General features: G+C 41.1%; 2 protein-coding genes across 8 annotated transcripts; one reads left to right on the plus strand and one right to left on the minus strand.

The window, feature by feature from the left end:
• Positions 1-26: 26 nt before the first annotated feature.
• On the minus strand, positions 27-10581 carry Moe (Moesin). 2 transcript variants are annotated; one of them, XM_065495163.1, is made up of 10 exons: positions 10422-10581; positions 6775-6954; positions 4938-5042; positions 4707-4876; positions 4571-4654; positions 3509-3929; positions 2639-2836; positions 2264-2433; positions 2008-2212; positions 27-1342 (listed from the first exon to the last, which is right to left on the minus strand). In XM_065495163.1, the coding sequence occupies exons 1-10, from the start codon at positions 10431-10433 to the stop codon at positions 1178-1180; spliced, it is 1710 nt and encodes a 569-aa protein (XP_065351235.1). In that variant the 5' UTR covers positions 10434-10581; the 3' UTR covers positions 27-1177. The 2 variants fall into 2 exon arrangements, with proteins under 2 accessions (XP_065351235.1, XP_065351234.1); XM_065495162.1 differs by lacking the exon at positions 10422-10581 and adding an exon at positions 8994-9166.
• Positions 10582-10684: 103 nt separating this feature from the next.
• On the plus strand, positions 10685-26857 carry LOC135946793 (forkhead box protein L2-like). 6 transcript variants are annotated; one of them, XM_065495164.1, is made up of 9 exons: positions 10685-11960; positions 12922-12991; positions 17504-17708; positions 18853-19163; positions 19787-19967; positions 20038-20158; positions 21625-21709; positions 21773-21871; positions 24555-26857. In XM_065495164.1, the coding sequence occupies exons 1-9, from the start codon at positions 11916-11918 to the stop codon at positions 24620-24622; spliced, it is 1185 nt and encodes a 394-aa protein (XP_065351236.1). In that variant the 5' UTR covers positions 10685-11915; the 3' UTR covers positions 24623-26857. The 6 variants fall into 6 exon arrangements, with proteins under 6 accessions (XP_065351236.1, XP_065351238.1, XP_065351239.1 ...); XM_065495166.1 differs by having other exon boundaries at positions 21785-21871; XM_065495167.1 differs by having other exon boundaries at positions 21646-21709.
• The last annotated feature ends 204 nt before the right edge of the window (positions 26858-27061 follow it).

Raw genomic sequence — 27061 nt, forward strand, 5'->3', positions numbered from 1 at the left:
GGGACCAGGAATAAAAAAACGGCGTGTTTTGATAATGCACTTTTATTTCTCTCATGTAAAAATATGCACAGTAACCGACAATAACTATGATTCATCAAATCTTGGTAAAGCTGAACTGATTTTAGGTCAATTACAAAATGTTGGGCGTGATATTCAAAAAGGGAAGGAGACGGAACGAATCTTGGCACAAGTGGCGCGATTCACACGTTTGCGGTCAACGCTCGAAAATACCAAATTTACTTTCTGTATAATATTATTGCTAGCACAAACGTACAAAAGTGTAACAATTATTTTTCATTCTTTGTCGTCGTCGAGAGGAAGGAACCATCAGTTAGTTTGTGTTTTTATTTCGGAAGCAGTTTTCTTTAAATTTCGCCTTCCCCAGGTGCATAACAGTGAGTAACATCATCAAAGTCGTTGCTTACACTTGTAAAATAAAGATTATGAAGAAGCCTCCCTTTTTTGAGAACAAGCAAACGCAAAAATACTGCTCTGGCGCACGGAATGTCGCACGATCAATTTTTCGATTAGGCCGAAGCGCGAAGACGATATTTACTCTCGGCTGAGAAATAAATGCATTATTATTTTCTGGACAGAGCAAATTCAAGTCCGGAGCTTCGGCAGTAGAGTAGAACGGGAAAGAAATAGCGAGTATAATACAAAAGACCGCTAACAATTTGCAAACTTATTATCTAGCATAAATAGCGAAGAAGGGGGAAGCCTGACCCGAGTTAAGCTGAGCGCACGCACACAGGCGCACACGCACACCCAATTTTCTCTTTATCCAAATTCGCCTGCAGTGTTTGAATCCTCCGTATAATTTCGATTTAGACAATAGTTTGGACGTCTTAAAGACGTTTTTTGGACAAGTTTATCATACGCGTTGTATGAAAACAAATAAATGAACTAAATTCGGATGGCCTTAAATAAATCAAAATTATACGGTGTCGCCATCAGTCGGCGGCTTCGAACACTTCGATCCTAAAAAAATTCCAGTCTCGAGTGTGCGTGTGGTTATTTCATCTCAATCAATCATCATTTGCGTCATACATGATCAAAATCCAATAAGGCATCTCTGTAGGAAAGATAAATGTGTGTGTGTGTGTGTGTTGTTGCAAATCTTCTGCTGTGTGTGTGTGTGTGTGTCTCAGAGCACCAAGCGTGGGTGTGTGTGTGTTTACATGTTCTCGAACTGGTCGACGCGGCGCTTGGTGTTGCCCTTGCGGATCTCGCGCAGCGTCTTGTACTTGTCGCGGCCCTGCCTCACGTTCTCCCGGTGGATCTTGTCCATGTGAGTCTCCTTCGTCTCGTCTCGCGTCTGCGCCAAGTCTTGCTTCAACGCCTGAAAAACACGAAACACGTTGGAAATTCAGTCTCGGAAGCGCTATTTTGCGGTTGATGGACTTTTTTATCTAACGTAAAGAAAGTTGAAAAGAGATAAAACTGCATTTTTGAAAAGTTTACATCTAATTAGAAAAGAGCACTTAGAATCTCTGAGCGCCTTGAATGTGCTCAGGTTTAAGATTTCAGGCTCATGAGAGATTTCCTAAGCACCCTGATGGTTTTTGAAGGGTCAAATTAAAAGTCTCTCGACTAGGCCTTTGAAACGGTGTGAAAATCTAGCAAATCGAGCAATCACAGAGCCCATTTGAAGTGGTTTGAGGGCTACCTAGACGCTAGTATTCAATTTTTAACCTGTTCCGAATGTCTTGTCTGAATTCAGGGGCAACCCCAAGCATGTTCTGAAGGTAAATATCAATTGATCATGCAATTTAAAATTTTCTTATATGCACACTTTTTGACCATTGACCCTCCATATCACAGGAAATCAAATCTTCCCGACCCTGAAAATTTCTAGGCATTTTACACACACTCAGGGCAAGAAATACCATGAAAATATTAAAAAATTGAGTGCATGAGATGTGATATATTCAAAATTTTTAAGAACATTTATCTCCACATTTCCCTCTGATTTTCTAAAAAAGTATATTTATCAAGTGGACATACCTTGAGTTGTGAGTGGAGGCGTTCGTTCCTCTCGGCGAGGGTGCGTCTGTCCTCGACGGGGTCAATGATGCCTTCGTGAGTGCCGAGGTCGCGGCTGACGTCTCCGTTCGGGATCTCGTCGTTCTCATCGTCGTTCTCGGCCACGTGGTGGTGCTGCGGCGTCGTGGTCACGGCCAGCAGGGCCAGCTTAGCCTCCTCCTGCCGCCTGATCAATTTGTTAATTAATCATCCTGGAATACTGCGGTGCAATAATTACTGTCGCGCGTCCTCGACCTCCTGCTGGAGTCTTCTGGTCTCCTCGTCCTTGACCTCCACCTCGGTCTGGATTCGCGACACCTCCTCCTGCTTCATCATAATCTCCTCCTCGAGCTTGGCGCGCTCCGCCGCCTCCATCTCCTTGCTCTCCTCCAGCCGGATCATCATGGCCTGTTTAAATTAGAGATTTTAAGAGTTTCACTCTCGATCAACGTGTAATCAAGATTGATCAACGTGGATTCGATGTTGACCGTCAATTTTTTTAGTCATAAGCATGTTTCCAGGAGAGATTTTCAAATTACCCTGAAAACCCAACTAAATCTCTCCTGGAAACACCCGATCAACATGGATTCAGGGTTGTTTTGAGTTTAATGACCTGGAGCTCGTTCTGGCGCTTCTCGAGCTGGTCCTTGGCCTCCTGGAGCTGACGCAGCTGCTCCTCGAGTCTGCGGATCATCTCCTGGGCCTCGGTCAGCTCGCTCTGCCGCTTTTCCATCTCCTCCTGCATGGTGCGCAGCTTGTCCTCGTATTCCTGCTGCTTGCGCTCAGCTCTCTCGCGGGCAGCGATTTCCATCTAAAATGTAATTGCAAAGTTGAAAAAAGGAGGTTTAGCACTTCTGTGACCTAAGGAAGGTCGGTGAAGGGGAAGGGTAGAAAATCATCAGAGTATCGCTAAATGTGCTCGAAATTACTGAGAGAGCATGAAAAAACAGCCTGGGAACGGATCACAGGTTGGGGTACCCTGAAAAAGGTCGTTGAGGTATTCCAGGTTAAAGTCCAATCAAACACCTGTTTGATGGGGGATCGCGGCTGACGATCGGAGAACCAGCTGAATTTTAAGAAAAAATTAACCGTTTTTTAAAATGTAGACTTTTTGAAAAATTATAAAAAAAAAACAAAAAAAATCTAAAAATAGCCAGATTTTAGAAAACCGAAAACAGGCGAACGCGCCCAAACAAAGGGTATCGATTGGTAATTGAATCAGCACCGAAACCAAAATTTTGAAATGTCACATTTCGCGTTTTTTTTCGACTTTAAAAATTAATAACTCTGCTCCTGTAGGTCATACAACGGAAAACCAAAGCTCATCGGATTTGCCGTTAAATTCTTATGGTGCCCCCGCCCACCCCCATTATACCGATTTATTTCCGTCAAGGAGCCCCTCCGGTTCCGATTCGAAAAATGTTGCTTTACTGAATTCAAAATATTCCGGTTTGAGAAAAGGAATTGTGAAAAGGTTGCCGACCTGGAGCTTCTCGCGCTGCTGCTGCTTGGCCATGCGCTCCTCGCGCGACTGGGCCTTCATCTGCTGGACGTCGATGGTGTCCGGCTTGCGGCGGCGCATATACAGCTCGTGGTTGCCCATGCACAGGGCCAGGATGCGCTTGTTGATGCGCACGCGCGACGCGAAGAAGACAAAGTCGGGCGCCTTCTTGTCGATCGGCTTGATGATGAACTTGCGGTCCGAGAAGGAAATGTTGCGGATCTCAGACCACGGGAAGCCGATCTTGGGCGTCAGCTTGTCGTCCTTCTCGTAGATGTTCAGCCCCAAAGCGTCCACTCCCAACCACAGCTCCGTGTTCTTTTTGTTGCGGATCTCGAAGTAGTTGACGCCGTACATCTCAAGGTCCTGCGCGATCTTCAGGTACTCCATCATCGCGTCCTCTCTGCAAAAATATTTCAAGAATTAGTCACATTTTTAGACGGTATTATGTCCTAGACCTGAGCTGTACCAGAAAAAGGGATTTCACGAGTGAAAAAATCTAGGTTTAAAAATAAAATATAAAGGCTATGGGAAAATTCAATTTTTCAGGGTGCGTTTTGGAGGTTCACCGTGATTTTCTGTACAAGTTGACCAAATTTCATAATGGCAATCGCGATAGTTGAGTGGCTACATCAATTTAGAATTTAAAAACTGGCTCGAAAAACCCTGAGATTGAACATGTGATAACGTTGTTTAAATATACATTTAGGTGGCTAATTAACAGAGTGGTAATTAAAGTGGACCGTTTCAGGACAATTCCAACCTTCAGGGTTCGACACTGACGTGACCCTGAGCGGAAAAACACGAAAAATCAAGTTTGGTGTCTTTTCTTAGGTGTCCGACCCCGCCGAGTTCAAATTTAGAATTAAAATGACACCAGGAAATCCTAGATACCGAAATTAAAGTAGGCATGGCCTATCAAGAACATATAAATTTCCATATAATTTTTTAATCCTTTGTAATTAACGCATTTATGGTTGGAACTTATCTGGGATGATAAATATTATCACTTTGAACCCCACAAAGTTATCTTTCTGTATTTACCTGAGCATGCCCTTGTGTTCGTTCCACCAGGTCGTGACGCTCTGGTCCCATTCCTCTCGTGACATTTTATGCTGGTCCATGACTCTGTAAAAACAAAATTGTAAGCTGAATTTTTCATTTGGCAATGCTCGAGTACCTCTGGGGAAGGAGCCGGTCATTGGCGAGGAATCCGGCACTGTGCTTGGACTTGTCAAAGTCTCCGTGTCTCGCTTGGACGGCGTACGAGGCCAGAAGAACCGACGTTTCAGGAGGGCAGTAAATTTCGTCAGACAGGATGGCGTTTTTCACTTGCAGGTAGAATAATCTCTGTAAGAAATTATTGAAATTAATTGGAGACACTAATTATTATTATTATTTGGTCTCTCACCAGAGTAATGTCCTGGATGATTTCCTCTTGCACGTCTTCCGGGTAGAATTTGGCACGGAATTTGAACTGCAGCGGATTCTCTTTCTTCACGTCTTGGCCCATGACCTGGATCACATATTTTTTAAGTTAGAATTCATTCCGAATAGTTATTTTTATCTAGCAAATAAATAGCAATAAGGAAACTTAATTTTAAAGCATTTTTTGTTACCTTGGCAAGAAAATGACTAACGGCTTGCTAACAAATGGCAATTTACCATCATTTTTTTTTTTAAATCAAAACCAGTTCTGGTGAATTTTTTAAACATTTTAAAAACATACTGATTTTATTGATAATTTTTTTTCAGATTTTTATAAGAAAATGCTTTTAAAGTCTGTCCGTTTCCGTTTTTATTTCTAAAAAAGTACAAACACGCATACAAGGAAAAAGCAGTTTGAAATAATTTGTATTTCGTTATCTATCCGTCGGAAATCCATCCTGGCTTGCGTGTTTTTGTTTTATCAGTTTCTCCAAGCAGAGAGCAGAAATTATCATTTAAGCCAGCGAAATATGCCGAGGGGCGTCTGAACAAAGCAGGGGAATCAATTCTTTGCGGGGCTTCGCAGGCCGAGACAATTGTCGGGCGAAAGAAGCGCCGCGTTTGCACAACAATTCGCCATGGCGGCGGTGTTTGCGGCTCCAATTATTGGCTCATTAATGCACGCGCCTATATCTGATGGCTGGCGTGCGCGTTATCTGAGTGAGCTGCGAAAGTGGGCCAGCAGCCGAGCAAGGCAAAATTGAATCAGCAAACAAATAATAATACACACGCGGCCCTTATCAATTTATTTACGAATTCACACACGAACAAATTTCACACCTCGCCTCACTTTTGGAGCAAATCGGATAATAAATACTCCGAATAAAGTTCTATAATTTAAAAAAAAAGGTAAAATCAGCAAGACGCTAGACGGATAAAGAACTAAATTAGAAAAAATATTTTAAAATTTTTTGGCAGTGCAAAAATTCGACATGAAGAGTCAAATATCGTAAAAATCGTTAATTTGGCGTTTTTTTAAACCTAGGACAATTGATTGGGATCTCGGCAGAGTCTCAAATTGGGACAGCCAGTCGAAGCTTCCGCTGGCTGACGCTATGACGCTGCTGTCTCGGTCTCTGATTGTTCCCTGACGTTCTTTTGGACTAGATTCAAAACAAATTGCGCGAAAATAACGTTCGTTTTTTTTAGTTTTGGCCAATTTCTGGCAAATTCAACGCTTGGGAATCGATTGGCAGTGTCAAAAAATTTAAAAACATTATTTTCTCTAAATTTTGCAACTAGACTAACTACCGTTCTGGCAAATTTTCTACTTTCTTATCAAGCAAGGCGAGAAAGCTGTTCTCGATTTTTTTCGGACAGCTTTGAAATATTCCTGAGCAAATATTGACAAAGCAGATACTGGAGCGGTGCAAGATCTCGTTATCTAATCGTAGGCGACTACTATGTTTTGTCTTTTTACCAGGTCGTCATCAGACTCGTCCTCAGAGTCGCTCGGCGGCTTGGACAGCCGCCGCTTCAGCTTCTTAATCACTGAGTCCGGCTGCATGCACATGCAAATTTCAAACCTTTCTCGACCAAAATAGAATCCGTGTTATTGAAACACTTGTAGCTCGATGTAACGGATACATTCAAACGGGGGGAGGGGCATTTCAAAAGAATAGAGACAAATGTCGCAAGACCGCAAAGTAAACAGAGATAAACATATCATCAAATATGCTGTCGACTCGGTCGAGATAAGACCAAAGGAATTTCTCTCTCTCCTCGTGGGTGGGTTGTTGGGTGGATGAATGGACACGTACCTTCTTGTACAGCTTGATCCAGGTGAGGTCGCCCTTGCTGTCCGTGTACTGCAGACCAAAGAACCAGACCTCGCGCAGGCCGATCGTCTTGACCACCTGGTCGAACAGCTGTTTGCCGGTCGTCGTCTGCTGGATCGCGAACTCGAGTTCCGCGTCCATCGTCGTGACCCGCACATTCATCTGGAAACAAAAACAAATTGTATTAATTAAAGACACTGTAATAAATTACTAAATATTAAAAAACCGTTAAAAAGATTAATAAAAAAAACTAAGAAACCGTTCATTTTTAATTTCTTTGTTAGGAAGATAAAAAGTGAACTGATTAAATTGATTATCTGCTGTTATATAATTATTTTTCCTTTTTTTTTGTAGTTTTAAATTTTAAAGGCTAAGTATGTTTATTTTTTAACAATTGATAATGGTTTCCGAGCCTGTCCATTAACTTTCAACCATTTTAAAAATTTTCCTCTAAAAAAGTTAATTATATACACAGATTAAATTATTTGATCTGCCTTTTTAGCTGAATAATCAGGTTCCACGCTTGTTTTTATCAAACATTCCAAGGAATTGAATTTCTTGGCCTTCACAAAAATTGCATTTCGACTCCGAGTCTCGAAATTCACACCCGAGACCCGAGAAATTCATGCGACGATGAGGAAAATGAGTCACGGGCGTTGGACGATGATGAAAGACTGGTATTTGTCCAGTGACTGCAGGATAAATTTACATAGGCAAGAGCTTATTAAATAATACACCGCGCGCTCGCTCACATGAGTCACGGAAGAGCACCTGCGAGCAGATGCGAACGCAGGTGGATTTTCAAAAGGTCGAAAGGTGGCGATGCGCTCGGCGAATAGTGGTGCGGGTTTCACTCAGGGTAAATGGGACAATAAACCGAGTTGCGGCGGCGGCGGGTGACTAATGAAAAATACAAAAAAAACTGGTTCCGCCCACTTTCGTGAATGGGATTCGTTCGTTTGCTCTCGCTCAATGAAAAAGGCAAACAAAAAGGCCAGACGAGAACTTTCCTCCAAAGGAAAGATAAATCGACGTGTAAGTAATTTGAGGGCTACCCTGACGCCAGGGTTTGGCTCTGATGGCCATGTCTGACCTCGGAGCATTTTTACTCTCTTAATAAAATCCAGAAATTGGGAAATTAATCGAACCCTGGTGTCAGGGTAGTCCTCAAGCGATTGGTCAGAAACCTGACGGGCTCTAATTTGGAAAAATAAATCGAATTAGTTGGAAAGGAGATAAGAGGTTATTTAACTTTTAATGGAACCCGTTAATTGCCTCAAAAAGAATAATTGAGGCACTCTAATGTGTGTGTCTCGTTAAAAACCAATTACCGAGGCTATCGGAAGAGTGGTAACAACATTTTTGTTCAATCGTTTCGAGATGACACAAATGCTATTATTGTGCGGAGGAGAAAAGCGACGGTTGCTGAGGATGGCGAGAAGAATTATAGCGTGCCCCCTTGGACGATGATGTCATGATGAGCGTGCAAGGCCACAAAGCCGTTTTTGTGCAGCCAACGGCTGCCAGGCCAGGCCAGGCCAGGCGGCGGCTCCAGCCCCGACCGACAGTAAAATGCCGAGAGGAAAAAATAATAGAACCGACGAACACCCGCCTGACGCACAGCTGATAACAAAAAATATCGAATTCGCGTTTGTTTTAATTAGCCCCAATTAAGAACAATTTATATTGTCTGCCTTTGTTCGGGCCAAAACTTTCACTTTTTATCACTCTGGCTGCGGACCTTGGCCTCCAAAGGTATTGTTGCCGATTTTTGCTGTTTACCGAGAGAAATTGTTTTGCTGCATTTACTCATAGCGTCATAAAAAAAAGAGAGAGGAGGAAAATAACGCCTATTTTTGCACTACGGGTTTCTGATATGTGCGAAAAGCCAGTTTTCCAAAAGGAGAGCGAGTGCATCGAGGTGAAATTGCAACTCAACAGGTTCGACTGGCTGCCGAGAGTCCGAGTCCGTTTGCCAAGGCGACGCCCAGCCCGACAAACGGCGAAAAAATCGGACTTCGCTCGAGCTGCTGAATCACTCTGACGAAAATCGGCAGTGACTGGCGAGAAGCGAAAAAGTGGCACGCATTTCTCCCCTGAGAAGAGAAAAAATTGGGCAAACCGTCGGCGTTCGACCGTTACGAAAATTCGCTCCGACGGAAGCGTCCGTCTTTCCCGGGGAATTCGTTTCGGATACTTGCCATTTTTCCTCCGGCCACCATGTTGGCGAGATGCAACGAACGATCGGTCGAAATCGAAAAAAGGCCGATCGCAATTGGACTGAAACCAGTGGAGGTAACTGCAACTCGAACGGCACAACACTCAACAGGCGTCCGACTCCGACACTCCGACTAGCCGCACTCGCTTCTCGCCACACCAGCACCGCCAACCAAACCGGTATCGCCGCCTTCCAATACCGGTATACACTTGTAAGGCTTGACACGAATTGGAAAGACAATAAATAAATCATCGATTCTTGTTTTTCTTACAATTAGTTCAAATGCACCGCAATGAAATGAGAAAAATAAACTCATTGGAAAAAAGTTACCAAAACAAAGTAATGTTATTTATTTTTTTTTAAATTTGGGTCTAATTTCCTCACTTGGTTTACAGTAAAATTAGTAATTGCTTCCTAATTTTCTTCGTGAAAACATAATTCCACAACCATATTCAAGTTAAAATGAAAAAATATGTAAAAGGAAACAACAGTAAAATTTAATTTAAAGTCTCAAATTGGGAACTCGGCAGTCTGAAAAATTTCGTCTGACCATGAGATCTGTTCTAACGGCGATTTATTTTTTAAATCCCATTAACAATAATAAGCGCAATTACAGACCCTTAAAAGGACATTAGTTAAAAGTGAAAAATAACCAATAAGAAAAAAAATTATTTTCAATTTTAATTGTTTGCCTTTCAATAGGAAAAATATTACTAATGAGTGGCTGAGTGATTTATAACTATTATCAAATTAATAAAACAACTAATTACTGCAGCTGTGTTAATTATTGGTCATAGAAACAGACTCATTTTCGAAGAATGCGCGAAATGACGGCACGACAGTGACGTATCTTCTGCGTAAGACTGCAGATCACTCTCGAGTGACGGAAGCCGGAATTTTTACGGTTCTTATCTCAGCGATAATACATATTCGAAAATTCCTCAAAATTAAAAGGTGCCTATATCCTTATGCCTCCAGAAGACAACCGGTTGCTCTTTTCGCGAACTGCTGCTGTGCGAACCGCGAGACGGTGACGCCCCCGCGGCGCCAACTTCGAAGGCGATGTCACCTAAGGACACTCGGCGTCCTTATCTGCGGTGACGTCAGCACAGCTGCAATCGTCGTCGGGACAGGTCAAGCGACCTCGAGGGCACTGACAAGTGCGGGCCTGCCTGACCGAGCGCCGGGGCCGCCGAGTGCGGCGGCGGGGCGGAAATCTCGCGAATCTGGCCTTTTCGCCGCATGCCGCGACGCCGCGGGGCCGCCGCCGGGGCCGCGGGCCGGCGACCCTCGGGCCGAAGGGGGGCAACAACGTCGTCGGCTGAGACGGAGAAGAAAAAAGCGGGCGCCCGGTGCCAGGGCGGAGGAAGTGCGAGTCGGTCTGACATGACACTTGCAGATTTGTACTCACTGATTTAGGCATGGTGCTGGCGTTGAGGCTCCCTGATCGCTCTGCCAGGCGCTGCTGCAAGCGCCCGCGACAATATGTGCTGCGGTGAGGGCGTCTTCGGCCCGAATTACGGCTCACCTACTGTGCAAAGGCGCGGCGGCAACCCTTGTCGGTGACAACTCACGTCCAATATGGCCGCCGCAGCGCAGGGTGGGGCTAAGCACGGAGAAAGCGGGACCAGCTAGTCCGCCATGTTTTTTTGTGACGTTTTGAGAGTTGGGGTTATACAGATAGAAGGTACGAGTTGAGGGGCGTGGCTGCGAGCTAACATGGCGGATCAGCTGGTCCTGGATAAAGCGGCTTCAGGAGGGGCTGATACTGCCAACTTGACGGTGTTTGTGTTTTTATTCATTTCCAGTAAACATTCGAGATAAAACATGATATGAATAGAAGGACGTCTCATAACAAAGGTTTGATATAAAAATATTAAAACGGTCAACGGTTCAAATCATATTTTTACACTGCTGGTATTATTTTAAAACGGCGTTTTGCTGGCTGCTCGTTATTTTCGAAAAGAGGCTGGCGCGACGCTGACGGCTATAGTTCCGGCGTTCTCCCGCTGCGTGGCGCATTTTTTGCCTTTTCCGGTGATAATGTGTGCGCGCAGCAAGCACCACAATTGGATTTCCCTCGAAATGCAGCGCTGGCTTTCAAGCGGGTAGCGGTATTTAGGAAGAAATGCAAACAAGGCTGACGAGAGGCTAAATAAAGACTGCCGCCGCCGCGTCGTGTGGTCAAGAATGTGCGCTGCTCACCATTGCGCATGCAGACAGCTTCACTGCTTTACTGTGTACGCAGTATTATTACAGCAAATTATCCAATTAGCAGGATAAGATTGTTTGTCGAGATCAAATAATTGCTTTAATGTACACGGCTTGCTTAATTTATTGCGGTAGTTGTAATATCTGTTTGTTTTTATTATATTCAAGATGGCGGCCTGTAAGGATAAATAGCTAACAGGTGGCGCCACTGTTCATTTAAAGTTTTGTTCGTAATTTAACTGCGATTATGTCAGGTTAAATATGAAAAATTTCAATTCCAAAATAGGCACTTAAAAATACGATTAACATTAGTGGTGCCATCTCTTGGCGAGTATGAACATTGTAACGGAATGTAATTGTTTTTTTTAATTTTATTGAATTTTAGGAGTTTTTGCTTATTCCAGGACCACGCTTGCATTTTGCAAAGTAAGCAGATGCGGAAAAAGAAAAAATAAAATGAATAAGTGAGTCAATGAGTTGATTATTGTTGCGCATTTTTACTACATTGGCGTGCACCTGGGTGCCGAGCGTGCAAAAACGAGTGCGAGCACGTTTCGGTCACGAGGCCGTGCGCCCTTTGGCAGGACTGAGCCGCCCCCGGCCGGTCGGCGCGCCGCCCCCGAGGAGGAGCCAAGCTGAGTTCGGGGCGGGTGTCGGACGCGGCTCGTTAGTCGCTAATTGACGTCCCGAGCACATGGATAACCCCTGTCCCGAACCACACCATCAGCTCCACTTGCAGGTGATCAGCTCATTAGCGGCCCAATTAGCGGCCAATTAAACTCCGCTTATTCGCTTCTTTCAACGCCAATTAATCAAATCCGCGCCGTTTTTTTCTTTATTTATTTGTTTTCTTCCGAAGGCTGTAAAAACGTCGTTCGGAATTTTAATGTAATGTCGAATATTGGAAATTTTTAAAATAGGATAGAGGTAATATGCATGCGGGAGTTTTTGCCTGTTAAAAAAATCTCCGGCAAAGGGTTAAATATTTTGGAACGGATCCGAGAGTGCAAATGTAATTATTATTACCCTTTCGAGTTGTGTATTTTGCAAATATGCGACGTTTGTTTCTTATTCGAGACAAAGTGCGAGAGTGATACAAATAAACATTCGCTTTAGTCTCAAAATTTACGACAATTCCACATGAAAGAGAACTGTTTCATGTTTGATTCTGAATTATATTAAGAGGAATTTTCGGTGCCAAGGGCTGAAAACGCGTCTCGTTACTTAATTTATTGTTATTATTTAAGCCCGCTATTAATAAATCTTTTTTCTCGGTGTTCAATTTCTATTTTAGAATGCATTTCAAAAGTGCAGGAATTATTTAGGCGTGAGACAATTGGCTCAGTCGGTGACATCACTGCTCTACAAACGAAACGCATTCATTTCGAGTTAGGTGTCACGACGAATATGCAATTCTGCTGCATTCGCACTCTTTCGCTTGGGGTCGTTCAACTCTCCTGCCTGACACGTTTTGGCATCAAAATTCAATTTCTAGAAAATTAATCAAAAATAAATTATTGAGGCGAATTTATTTTGAATCATTGGTATAAAGCAATTAACTAATTGCCTGCAGTCGCGGCTCTCTCGTTAAAAAATTAAGCTGACTGTGCAAAAGACAAGCAAAGCAGGTCAAGGGAGAAACATATAATTTTCTGTCTTTGGTGCAAAAAAGTTTAAAATATTTATATTAATGTTTGCAGGAGCTGAAGCAGAGGCCCTTTCTGCCCCCAGTTCCTGACCATCTGCCCCCAAGTTCTCTTGGAATCCTTGGTAAGTTCTGATTTTATTCATATTAATAACTGAAACTGTGTTGTAAAAATTGGTGTGCTTTCTAAATGCCCTTTTTTATTTTGTGAGGAAAGCGGAAAGAAAAATTACAAAATTCGGTTGTTGTTTAATTCTGGATTTAATTACTTGCAAAATAATCGAACCAAATTGATTGTTTCTTGGTGCCAGAATTCAATTACAGGTCTTTCGATTTAATTTGTTCGTTTTTGCACATATAGGATTAACCGATTATTTTTACTGTGACCATCAAATATGGCACGAGAACCATTAGTTTTTGGCAATTATTCCCGATTTTTATCGGTAAATTAATCAGAATTTTGGCTAAAAACCTCAGTTTAAAGGTCAAAGTTCACGAATTTCCTGCTCTGAGCGACAAAATGCCAATTTTTTCTTAAATCCCGTGAGATCTCAATAGAAACGTTAACCTAATACGATTTTCCCGTGCTTTTCAACTCTTGTCACGCTCTCTTTAAAACAATCAAGAAAACAACGTCCACATTTTAAATATTCGCATGAAGAACAATATTTTGACCATTTTCCCCGCGCTTATCGACACATGCCACACTGTCTAATTGAATTTCTAAAGAATTGTACCCCGCCCATATAACAATTCCCGTTGGGTAAAAACGTCAAATTTGGTGATTTTCCTGCGCTTTGCAACACGTGGCACGCCCCCATTTTGAAATTCCCCTCTGCATTTTCGCTTTTTACAGAGAATCCGGTATACATGTTTTTAGATAACTAAAATTACAAAATTCGAAAAAAATGAGTTATTTTTCTTAACGGACAATTCGTGGAAATCGATTATTAATTATTAATCTATCTCGTTTTTAGTAGAAAATAAACAAGCGATCATTTTACTTGGCAAAAACCGTAATTTTTTATTACCATGCTAAAAGTAAAATAAATGAATTGAATTGAATCGATTATTATTGCAAATCCCGAATGTTTCTCTTCAAACATTTTGGCAAAGCTCAACAAAAACATCCGCTTAAGACAAACTCGGGAAGCTTTGCCGCAGTTTCAAAATGTTGGGGAACAATTTATTTTGGGCGGAATCGTTCTAAAATCGGTGCTTGGGAAATTCGCTGCCGCTTCTTCGGGCGGATAGCGGGTATATAGCGGGTAGGTCGGAATAAGAAACGAGACGAGAGAATTGCAGCTACAGGCACGCACTCGCAGCGCACACACGTGCTGTTTACCCGATGGATTACGGCTGAAAATAAACCACTTGGTCATAATTCATGCACTGCCAATTGCCTTCGGCAGGACGAACGCTCAGTGCTCTGCTCTGCACGCCTAAAAATGCGCTTTTCTCTCGCACTCGCAAACATGATCCGCCCAATAAATTCGATGTCCTCAGCAGCACTCACACAAGTCGTTCCAACTCCCAGTTTAGCTTCTGACTAAACTCACTATCCAATCCGACCCTTTTGTCTCGCCAAAAATGGCTCCCGATATTTTTGTTCGACCAAATAAACCTTAAGTTAGGGCTGTTTACAGAAAAACTGTCTCGAGGTTAGGGTTTTTAATTTTTATATTTTTCAACGATTTCCCTCACGTTTTTGAGTCAGCTCGCCTTGCTTTCGTTGTCATTTTACGAGAAACCATGCCCCCCATTTTAATGTTCTTGCGATTTTTGCGTAAAATCGTTAATTTTTATTATTTTAATTTTCTGGCTGTAAACCACGCTCTTTTACAAAATTCTCGCGGCGAATTCAAATTTTCCATCGCCTTTTTCAAATTTTCCGTTAAACCACGCCCCCATTTGAAAATTCCCATGAATTCTGACTAAAAACGTCAAATTTTACGGAATTCCCGCACTTTGAAACAGTAACTGCGCCCCAATTCGAAATTCTCGAGAATTATGCTATATTTTCCAATGGTTGCTGTTCACGGAGAATCCAATGAACGTGTTTTTCGCTGTTAAAAATTGCAAAATTGAAGTCCTGAAATATTTTTGGGAACTGATTTCACCTTTGAAAAACCATAAGATTCGATTCATCAATAAAAACGGAGACAACTTTGATAATTTTTTACCAATTCAATGGATTTGACGGCTTTATTTATTTATTTATTTACTGCTTTGCTTTGTTTTCGTCGGTGCATGCGTGTGTGTGGATACGTGTGTTGTGATGCTTGCTTTTAGCTAAATATTTAGTTGTCTGCGTGGCCAAATATTTACTTTCAGCAATCCATCTTATTTTGTAAATTTTCCACGCCTGCTGATCGTTTGAAAAAATATTTGTGCAAAATCATCCGCTCGTCTCGTTTTTGCAATCTGGACCCTTTGCGGCCGAATTTTGGACAATTGTACGAGTGCACGTGCTCATTTGGAAAGGTTGCGCCAACCTTGCCAACAAAGAAGCGAATTCATGCCCTGAAAGTGTAAACTATAACGCGCTCGCGCCGCTTATCTGCTCTTCGGCTCGGCTCAATTGTGCTGAAACGCGCATAAAAAACTATCTCGCTCGCTCGCTCGCTCGCTCTCGCCGCAGTTTCAAAATCGAAAACAATTTCTGAATCGAGCTTCCCGTGAGAAATTTGTCTTGGGAAATAAAATAATGTGCGGCGTGTTTTCTTTCGAGTCTAAAGCGACACGAGACAGAGTTAAACCCAACCGTCGTAAAACGTGCTTCTAATTGCGAACGCGCTCGTAAAATATAATATGCATAAATGCGTCCAGCTTCCAGCTGGGGCGAAATTTTCACATGCTTGCATACAATTAGCTTGTAGCTAAAATTAAAATAATAAACAGGCCAGAAAAATATTGACAAAATTAAAAAAAATCCGACATTTTGGGCACATCAGCGTGTTCACTGAGCACCCTGATGGCTTCAAAAGGATCGAATTGGAAATTGTCTTAAAGATATCGACTTGGCCGTTGCAACGGTGTGCAGATCTTGCAAATCGAACCATTACGAAGCCCGTCAGGCGTCGTTTAAGTGGCTACAAATAATAATGTATCAAAATCGATCAATCGAGGGCTACCCTCTACCCTGGAGCCATGGTTTTGTTCTGATGACCATGTCTGACCTCGGAGCAATTTTTATTTTCTTACTATTTACCTACTCTAAAAAATTAGGAAATTAATCAAACCCTGGCATCGGGATAGCCTTCGAGCGATTGTTAGCCACTTTAACGACACCTGATGGGATCTGTAATGGTTCGATTTGCAATATTTGCACATCGTTGGAATGGCAAAGTCGAAAGCTTTCAGAAAATATTCAACTCGACCCATTTTGAAAGCCACCAGAAAACGCCCTGATCTCGTTTCTGAGTACCCTGAAAGTGTCCTGATTTGTTCAAAAGTTTTCGAATTGAACATATTCCGAAAGCTCTTGGCCATTCCAACGGTTGGCAAATCTAATAGCAAATCGTACCATTACAGAGCCTGTCAAGCGTCATTAAAGTGGTTTGAGGGCTACCCTGACGCTAGGGTTCGTATTCTTACTCTTCTGATGGTCTTGTCTGACCTCAGGAGTGACTCGCAGCATGATCCGAGGGTAAAAACAAATTGATTGTGCAATATTGAATTTCTTAAAAATTCCCCTGAATATTTTTCAACCTTTGACCCTGCTCTGCATCTCAAAATTGAAAGGTTTCACCATCCTGAAAATTTTCAGGCATGTTACATACACTTGCATGGGCAACATTTTTTCTCATTTTAAAACAAAAAATGAACCGACCGTGTTTGAGATATTCAGAATTAAAAAATTTGGCCGAAAATTACTCAAACTTGGCAAATTTCAATGAAATTTTAGAAAATATAACAGTTGTTGGCCTTCTAATTAGGCATCTTTTGGCACACACTTTGAAGTTCTAGCTTTATTAGAAGTCGAGATAATCTCAATTAAGCTCTAAAATCTTATTTTATCTCTTACGGTTTAAAATTTTTTAATTTAGGTCCGTTTTGCTTTTTGTTTTGTAAATACTACATCAAATCGCGCTGAGAACTGTTTAAAAAAATCCGATTTACAATGTTTATTTGAAGGGAAGCGGCATCCAATCAATGAATCACAGCGCGTGGCAACAAGTGTCAAAACATTTGGGCGAATATTTGCATAACAAGCAACTGCAACTACGCTCAAGTGACTTGCTACCTTTTGATTATTTATTTGCCTCCGCGCTTTCATGGCCGCGGATGAAACTACTAACTATACCTGCTCGCACCAAGCTTGCGTGCTCTCTCGAAATTCTAAATAGCGCGATCGTTTTCCTCGAGTCGCGCGCGCTTGTTAGTCGCGGGATCGGATTGCCTCGCGACTAATGGATGCAACTCGCGTCTCTCGGTGGCAAACTGATACTCTAATTATAGCCGCCAGCCTGCTGATGCTGATGCTCCGCGACTCGGCTTCTTGTTTTCTTTCCTATTTCGCTGAAACTCACTCGCTCTTATTTACAAAATTTGTCAAAACAAAAGAATATGCGTCTCGGCTGAATACATGCCATGCAGCACAATTGAATCGACATTTGAAATGTTTGCTGTCGCAGGCTACGGCAGAGAGCATCAAATGGTCGGGCGATGCCTCGAGCCCATCAAGAGCGACGACTTGCCGCCGCGCGACGAAAAGCCTGACTTGGCCTCCGTACATTCCATGTCGAATTACGCCCTGCACCACCAACAACACATCGCACCACCGGAATCCATCCAACCTGCCTCACCTGACCCTCCACAGACGGCAGTCACGCCTACAAGGTAATTTTATAAAAGACATTTTTTCATTTTTTAAATTTTTATCCCTAAAAATATAATCACGCTGAACTTTAAAAACAGAAAAATTAATAAATAAATTTGACTCCCAAACGCAAATAAAATGGGAAGTAATAATTATGCACTATACAGAACGATTTTTTGTGGGAGAATTATTTATGAAAAATCCCAAATATTTCCAAAAGTATGTAAACGGCCAATCATTCAATTTGTCTTGCTGAGCAGATTCCAAAAATGTAAATTTTTTGAAATCCGATCACACAAGTTTTTTCCCATCCCCAATTTCTCGGAAAAACAGAATGAAAAATGGACTCCAATTTTTCCAGAACGAAAGCCAAAATAACGCTTAATTTAATGGAAAGTATCCTAGCAAAAATTAAATCTCTGTGGCAAGCCCTTAAATTTCTGCACGCGATTTTCCCAGGACACTTCTGTTGGAAAATGAGGGAAAATACCGAACACAATGTATGAAAGGGGCAAATCATTCAATTTGTCTCGCCGAGTAGATTCCAAAAATTTAAAATTTATTGAAATCCGATTACAAATGTTATTTCCTTACCCCAATTTCCCTGTAGAGCCATTTGAAAAATTGTTTAGAGTTTGCCAGGACGAAATTTTTGAAATAGCTAAAAAAGCTTTTGATTCAGTGGAAACTATCCTTGAAAAACTGGAATCTCTCTGACAAGCCGTTGCATTTCTGAACGTGAATTTCCAAGAGCGCTTTTCCGTTGGAAAATCCTGTGTTTTCCAATCGTCTCGCTGAGCATATTCCAAAAATGTAAATGTTATCGAAATGCAACCACAAAATGCCCAATTTCCCGGAAAAACAGTAACACAAATCGACCCGTATTTTCCAGCTAAAATTGTTGAAATCAATATTAATTAAAATTATTGGAAAAATGAAATCTCTGCTGCATTTCTATACGTGTGATTTTACCAGAGCAGCTTTCCGTTGGAAAATTTCGGAAAATCACAAATATTTCTAAAAGTGAACAAGTTAACCATCAATCGATTCGTCTCGCTGAGCAGATTCTAAAAATATCAAGTTCATATAAATGCGACCACTTTTCAAGAAATTATTACAAAAGTTGTTTTGTCTAATTCTCAATAAAAACACTCGTGAGCGCAGCAATCACCAGGAGCTGGGCGGTGTGATCCGCGAGGCGACGTCGCCGACGGACTCTGAGGACCACTCGGACCCGAACACGAAGCCGCCGTACAGCTACGTGGCACTGATCGCGATGGCCATCCAGAGTTCGAGCATGAAGAGGGCCACGCTGAGCGAGATCTACAACTTCATCACGTCCAAGTTCCCCTACTTCGAGCGCAACAAAAAGGGCTGGCAGAACTCGATCAGGCACAATCTGAGTCTCAACGAGTGCTTCGTCAAGGTGCCAAGAGAGGGCGGCGGCGAGAGGAAGGGTAACTACTGGACGCTCGGTGAGTACAAAATCCGGAAACAACAAACAACAAGAAGGCGTGGCTCAGATCTGAACGGATCTGAAAGCGCGGGAAAATCATAAATGTTTTTAATGAAAACTCGCTGGTATTTTGATAGAGGGGCGTGGTTTGATTGACATTTCAAAAAGAAGGCGTGGCTCGCTGAAAAGCGCGGGAAAATAACTGTTGATTCGCCGAACTATTCGAATATTACATAACATTGCGTCATATATATATATGTACATGTGCACATTTTAATCGAATCTAGCGCCTGCGGATCGGAAAGGTATACAACCCTAGCAGCAGGTGAGCCGAGACGGTTGCATACCTGAGACGATGGCAGACGCCAAAGTTTAAATCGAATCAAGATCCTTATTTTAAATTAAAATTTATTTTCGCGCGCTTTGCGACGTGTGCCATGCCTTCTTCTGATACCTTAATCCAAATTCCAAATTACTCTCTTGTCTTTTTTAAAATCCTGGGAGCCACGCCCCCTTTCAAAATTTCGCGGGAAATATTTCCAGCTCCTTATCTGCATAAAATAAAAATGGAATTTACTTGATTTTGGTTTTGAATTTGGCCAAAAATAAAAACCATGCCCCTTTTCGTTCTTTGGTCGGCAGACCCGCAGTACGAGGACATGTTCGAAAACGGCAACTACCGGCGGCGGCGGCGGATGAAGCGTCCGTACCGGTCAGCGGGCGGCTACGCCAAGGCCTCCTTCTTCACCGAGTCGTTCGCGCACACGCTGCCCCTGAACGGCCGCAACCTGTTCAGCCCTCCCGCCTACAACCCCTACCCCAGGTTCGTGGGGCCAAAAACTAACGGCGAAAGACGCGTATTATTGGATCAAGAATTAATTGCATGGTTTCAGTCCCAGCTGGCCGCCCCTGCACAGCGCCGCCTACTCAGGGTGCCAGTCGGCCCGCCCTGGCGCACCCCCGGCACACCAGAGCGTCGCCCCCACCCTCTTCCAACCCCTCGCCTCCTCGCAGGTATTACAAGCATGAGTTTATTTCACTTTCTGTTATGATTAATTTTATTTTTCAAATTTTGATTCGATTTTAGAGCTATTATTATTATGCTAGAAATGGAGAATTAATTTTTTAACCCTGATTCAGCTTGAGGAACTTTAGAAATGTACTTAAAAGGTTTCTCAAGGCATGTGAGAACTTGTGTGAAAATTTCAGAGTGATATCTTTTTTGTTTTCGAGGTATATCGAAAAATAGGAATTTTTCCCATTTTTGGCCACTCCAAATCTCGGGTTTTAATCACCAGAATTGCAAAAACTACCCACTGTTAGACTCGTCTGAACCACCCCTAGATATTCTAAGGAGTTTGAGGTTGATCAACCCTCATCCCCTACTAGCCAAACTACAATTTCATTGCAGAAATGCATGCATCTTCGGGAATGTAAGATTTGGCGTTTTCTAGGGGGTTTGAATTTCTGGGTTGGAGGGTAAGTACTCTAAATCCCTTTCGCTGCTCAGGGGAGGTTAAGACGAGTCGAACGGTGGTTAGTTTTTGCAATTCTTATGGCTAGAACCCAAGATTTGAAGGTGCTAAGAACCGAAAAACACGAAAAAATAGGATTTATTCAAATTTTGAGTTATTTTTGCAGCTCCATATCTCGGGTTGTAATCTATTGAATTGCAAAAACTAACCACCGTTCGACTCGTCTCGACCTCCCCTGACCTAGCTGAAGGGTATAGGGGTGTTTATCTTCACCTCTTTCAACCACTTGATATAATTTCAATAGGGAAAATGTACTACGAATTGTAAGAATGCTTCTACGGTCAAAAATCCAAAAACTCAATCGGGGGTGGAGAATAGGCACCCCCTACACTATTCAGCTGGTGAGGGAAGGTCGAGGCGAGTTTAATGGTGGGTAGTTTATGCATATTTTACGGTTAGAACTCGAGATTTGGAGGTGTAAATATTGGGAGAAAAAATAAATCGAAATATTCGGGTTTTTCTAGTTTTTAAGCTGAATTTCTCAAAAACAAAAGATTTCACAGTGTCATTCATGTCATAAGACAACTTGAAAAAATATTTTTAACTTTTAAATATCCATAACTCGCTACCAAAATTTCAAACAAAAATTAACCGTAGTGACCTTGACCTAGGACATAGAACATGGTATCAGTTCGATCGGGCTCGGTGAGAGGATTCCAAAGCACATACTATGTTTGATATTGCACCGCGGGGAAATGAGATAACGACGTCTCAAGGTTCCAAAATCGACCCGAAAAAACTCCTAAAAAGGCATATTATAGAGTAAAAACGTTGATGAGTTGATTTAATAATTAAAAACTGATTTCTGGAGTACTTACGTCTAATTTAAAAATAAAATTGATTAATTTTTTGCACATTTTTATATTTCAAATTAATTTAGATAAAATAAAAACATAAATTTTTGTGTTTCGTGAAGTCATTGAGCATTATGTGATTGCTCTTAAGTGTCCTCAATATTTCCCGCAGATGAGTCCTAGCGTGCAGCTGCCGTCGATGAGCGGCTACTCGCACCAACTGTCGCCCGGCTTGGGTAAGCCATTTCTATTCCATCTTCCCTTTGCAAACGGCCAAACTGACTGTGCGCCCTCCGAAGGGTCCGGTGCAGCAGGTTCCAGCTTCGGCCAGCCGCAGTTCCAGGCCGCGTGCGCCCGCAGGGACGAGGCCGCGCGCTACTCCTACTGGTCGCCCGACGGTGAGAACAACTCGCCTGCACCAGGCCTTCCTCTCCACATTTGATTTGCCCTCTGCACGCGCATGCTGCATGCATCCGCATCAGGCCGCATGACCGGGCCTTCGAAACAAACTTTCATGTACAATAAATAACAAATTTTTACAGTGTACACACAAATTCCACTTTTGGGCGTTTCCACCAGAGTTTTTAATAATTTTCAGTGCCTCATCCTGGTTTTTAGCGTGAAATTATTGAGTTTGATGGAAAATTTTTATTAATTTCGTTTTATTTTAAATTTTATCAATTTTCCACATTTTGGAATTTGTTTTTAATTTTACATTTAATTTTTTCTGAACAGCTTAGAGGCTAAAATGCTGCCCAGGCCAAATGTAAAAATTCCAGGAATTTTCACGAAGTAGAAAATATAGAGTTTTTTAGTTTAATTAATTAAAAAAAATAAAAAATCTACAATCGGTTGGTTTTTTCTCTCGGAACATGCTTTGTATTCAAATAATTTGAAAGAAATTAAATTGGTGACTGTTTATTCAGGCATCTTTTGGCGAATCATTTTGTAGTTCAACTCGAGATAATTTTGTGAACCTTTTTTTCTCGAAACTCGGCAATTTCGACGTCCCCAAAAAAACACAAAATTTAAACATTTTAGACCAAATCAAATCTCTCGTGGAAGCCCCCACATCCAGTCATGTTTTTTTATAAAAGTATTTTTGTATAAAATTTTATCACTCTTTTTCTAGCTCAATCAAGTAAATGTGATTTTGTTGTGAATTAAAACAATTTTATTTTAAATAAGTTAAATGTGATGAAAAGAGAATAAAAAGCTCAAGTATCGCGCGTCAAAAGCAGCTGCGTTTGGAATTGGTCTTGTTGCCCCGCACCCCGCACGTAAAAAATTAAATAGCATGCTAATTGACAGTTAGTGTTTTTGTTTTGAAATCTTAGCCGAGTGTGGTGATAATAAAAAGCGGCTTGTTGTACACACACACACACACACACACGGAGGCTTTCGCTTTCGCTCCCCCAAATGCGAGTGTTGCTTTCTCCGATTTTGCCCCCTGCGTGCGCGCTGTTTATTGTTTTTCCTCGATGGCTTTGAAAACAAAATTAAGAGGTCAAAGCAAACCTGACTGCGCACGTCTATCAATTTATTTAAGACTCGTCGTGGCTGCTTGCTTGCTACTTTCGACGATCGCTCCCGATTTACACTTTGCCGAGCGCCGCGATCCGCCGGCGCATTCTCGATCTCGACACAGCCATTACCGCCGAAATCCCTCCGCTGACACGACGATACAGAACGCATTTACTTTAAATACACACTTTCCGCCAAATACCTCAGAGACACACGCCGACGCCTTTTTTTTCTAAATTAAAAATACACAATGCTTGGACCAAAATTTATCTCAGCAAGCAACTGATGCAAAAAACGTTTGTTAATTAATTTTATTAATTAAAAATTCCAGTAAAAATTAGTATTAATAACATTTTTGGACAAAAGTTTTGATGAGGAAAATTAAATATTAGAAAATCAAACAAATTTTTTTGTAGCTTCATCTTAAGGACTGTGGATTTTTACTCTCGGAACATGCTTTGTGACATTCCTGAGGTTAGAAAATACCATAAGAAAAGGTACAAAATCGAATCCTGGCGTCAGGGTAGCCCTAAAACCCTTTAACGACTGCTAAACTTTATTTAACAAATCAACAAGCCTTCTTGAAATCTATAGTGTTTGAACTTCCTGTCACAAGTTGGACTTCATTTTCATCATATTTATTGCTGATGTGTAAAATTAATCGCAGTACATTTAGGTTATCTTTACTGTCGTAATTGTTCATGTACCTCTCTTATTATTCTTTTCCAAAATAAGATTAAGCAAAAATTGCAAAAAGTTGTCCAAAAATTGAAAATTAGCTGTTAAATTAATTGTTTTTCTAATAAATATAAATGGCTTAAAATTCGATTGTCCTAAAGATTGTCCTTCGTCGCATCTAAAATTTACAACCTTTCTGTTTTTATGAAAAATTTCCTTTTTTTCATAAATTTTATTTTAAATACAGTGACTGTTAATTCATAACTAATTTAAAACTTTTTATTATTTTCACGCAATCATTTTTCTTTAAATTTGGAAAAAACAGTGATTTTTCCACAAAAATCATTTTTAAATAGATAAAAATCCCAAAAATTGCCGATTTTAGAGGGGCTCAAGGTTGCGGGTTTTGCGTGATTTTTCTCTTTTGTTTTGAGCGAGTTAAATTGAAAATATTCTTATTTAGACGCCCAAACACTTGTCAAACGTTGTATTTTCATTGTCAAGGCCACTCTAATCGGGTGGAAAATATCACAAAATTCTGCAAAACCGTTGCACATCAAATTAAAGGAGTCGAAAAACACATTTTTTGGCCCCACAAAAAATCATCTTGCTCAGATTTAGTTTGAAAGGGTTGGAACTAACCCCTTGTCTTCAGGGGTGGGTTTAGCCATCAGAAATTCAAGTATAAATTTTACAAACATTTTGAACGTTCAGAGAGCGACCGTCGAAAAATATTTAAATAACATTTGCATGAGATTTGGTTGAAATTAAATAAAAAAGAGCACGAGAAATGAGTGAAACTTTGATGTAATTGCTGTTGTGTGGTGTTGAAAGCTTTGCAATGGAGTTGTATAAATATTTGCGAATGTGTGTTGGCAGCGAGCGTGCGCGGCGAGGCGGGCGGCGGAGGCGCGTTCGCCGGCTTCAACCCCAAGTGCTTCATGTGACTGCGTTTAGAAAATCATAAAACTCTCTCTTTAATTGTTATTGGTACAAACGCGCGGCTGTAAATAGCGTGACGCGCGCGTGAATTAATGGCGGCAGGTGGACGGCGAAGACGCGACTCCCACGATTTACCGGCCCATTTGCTCAACATGATGTGTGTGTCGCGCTAATGCACCCAGTCTCTCTCCTCTCCTCTCCGAACGCCATCCTCGCCTATTAATCCTCGACTATTTTTTACCCTCGCGCTGCCGCCACCGCCTGTCTTCCACTCTGCTCCGGGGGCCCACCGACAACGCACCACACACATGCTGCTTTTTATTCCCAGGCCGGGCAGCAAAAATTCACGAACGAGATTTTTGCTTAAAGACCGTCTTTGACGCAGTTCCTCAGCACACCAATCGATTCCTGAGGGTCGAATTAGGGAAAATAGACATTTTTTGTGTCCAAAAGGTGCAGCGCGACGTGCGAACTTTTTTCCCGCCAAAACAATATGAATGCGAGAAGTGCGCATGCGTCAGAACTGGCTGGATCTGACAAAAAAGTCATTCGTACAGACGGTCTCTGCAAGTGCTGACGCATGCGCACTTCTCGCATTCATATTGTTTTGGCGGGAAAAAAGTTCGCACGTCGCGCTGCACCTTTTGGACACAAAAAATGTCTATTTTATTTCCCTAATTCGACCCTCAGGAATCGATTAGTAATATGTGCTCAGAAACTTCGTCAATGACGGCCTTTGAGTATGGAACCACTCAAAACTAAAAATAAAATGTGACGAGCTGTTTTTTTCAACCCAAAATGAATTTTTATTAACAAAATTGTTTGATTTGGAAAAAACTGCAGACTGAAAATTTTGGATTACTGCCTAACAGCAACAAGATCTATTCAAACATGGCCGCTGCCAGAGTCTTGAGTCAAGAAATAAATCAAACCAAAATTTTCTAGGGACACAAAATTTTGAAAATCCGAATTTTTTGCTTCTTGACGAGAGAAATTGATCATTATCAATATCTTAATTTTAACGCAACGGTATCAAAATTAACAATTATCCTAAAATACCGATGAATTATTGGCTACATCGTAATCATCTAAATTTTGTCAATAATGCAAATAACTGGCAGTAGAGATTTAAAAATCTTTTATTTCATAAAAAATTATATAATTATTATTTTTTAAATTATGTTTTTTTATCTCCTTTGACTTTAAAAGATAACTGCTACAAGAATTGAAAAATATTTCAAACCGTGAAATAACATCAAAATAATGACGTGATAATTTATTAATAAAAAATAGAAATGTAGTAAAAAAAATACTTAACGATCAAAATGTCTCGTCAAGGAGAGTCTGGGTACCAAATATCGCAATTTTTTAAAATTAAATTTCTTGTCATAGGCTCACCTATTTATTTAAAAAATATTTAAGTTGAAATATTGCGAATTTATGGGCAGATCACTGCGCAACAGTATTAACAAAACCTCTTCAAACTCGATTTTATTCACTTAATTATTGCCAGAAGGAACAAATCAAACGGAAATTTACCCCACTGCATTCAAACTTACGCGCGGGGATTTATGCGCGGTCCGGTCTGGTGATGGCGCAGTGCAATCGATGAAAATATTTTAATTTTGTTAATTTTGAATTATTATTTGAAGCTAAACAGCGGGAAGACAATAAAAATTTCAAAATCAACGCAATTTCTTGTAATGAAGTAATCGATTTTTCTATACTAAAAAAATTATTGGTTATAAAAAAGCGATAATTTTGATCAGATTCCTTTCATCACAAGAATTTCAGTTTGTGCTCAGTTAAGATGAAATTTGGTTTTAATCGTAAATATTTGTAATTATGTAATACGTGAAATTGATGTGCGAAGATGTGATCAGTTCTGTATAAATATTATTATTGCTTCAAAAGCAGTTTTCTAATGTAAAATAAATCCGTTATGTGATCGATGTACATACTAGAATTGGATTATTGGTAAATGTATAAATGGAATAAGTGTTGGCAGGCGTTGGTGTTCCCTGTTCTCCGTCCATGCAAACGATTGAAGCTCAGCACTCTGCTCCCAGGGAATGCATTTTCCTTTTTACTATTCTTAGCTGCTGCGACTCGCGCACAATTTTTTGTGCCGCCATAATCAAATGTATCCGTTTTTCTCGCTGTAAATATATTAAAAAAAATTAAGTTGATGTCTTCAGATAAATTGCGCAGTAATTTTAATAAACTGTGATTGAATCTGATTTTTTTGGGTATTAATTAATTGGCAAACACCTTTCACTACTAGCTGTATAGTTGTTGTATGATCCGGCTTGATGAACAACGTATCGGGTTGAATATTGATAAACTTTGGCCCAATGTTTCTAAACTTTGCAGTCGTAGGAAAAAAGCGGCTGTCAACGCGCGGATCAAGCGCCGCGCAGCTGCCACCTTTAAACAAGTCTCTC

The sequence above is a fragment of the Cloeon dipterum genome, chromosome X (genome assembly GCF_949628265.1).
Source record: "Cloeon dipterum chromosome X, ieCloDipt1.1, whole genome shotgun sequence".
Lineage (NCBI taxonomy): Eukaryota > Metazoa > Arthropoda > Insecta > Ephemeroptera > Baetidae > Cloeon > Cloeon dipterum.

Bases quoted from the DNA above. Each gene is read 5' to 3' on its own strand.
- Moe (XM_065495162.1), bottom strand. From the start codon at position 9,014: ATGGTGGCCGGAGGAAAAATG. The intron at 5,043-6,774 runs GTACGTGTCCAT...TATGTGATCCAG, and splicing joins GGATCAAGCTGTACAAGAAG to GTCATGGGCCAAGACGTGAA. The intron at 4,655-4,706 runs GTACTCGAGCAT...TTGTTTTTACAG, and splicing joins GACCGGCTCCTTCCCCAGAG to AGTCATGGACCAGCATAAAA.
- LOC135946793 (XM_065495164.1), top strand. From the start codon at position 11,916: ATGGATAACCCCTGTCCCGAACCACACCATCAGCTCCACTTGCAG. The intron at 11,961-12,921 runs GTGATCAGCTCA...TAATGTTTGCAG, and splicing joins ACCATCAGCTCCACTTGCAG to GAGCTGAAGCAGAGGCCCTT. The intron at 12,992-17,503 runs GTAAGTTCTGAT...TTGCTGTCGCAG, and splicing joins AAGTTCTCTTGGAATCCTTG to GCTACGGCAGAGAGCATCAA.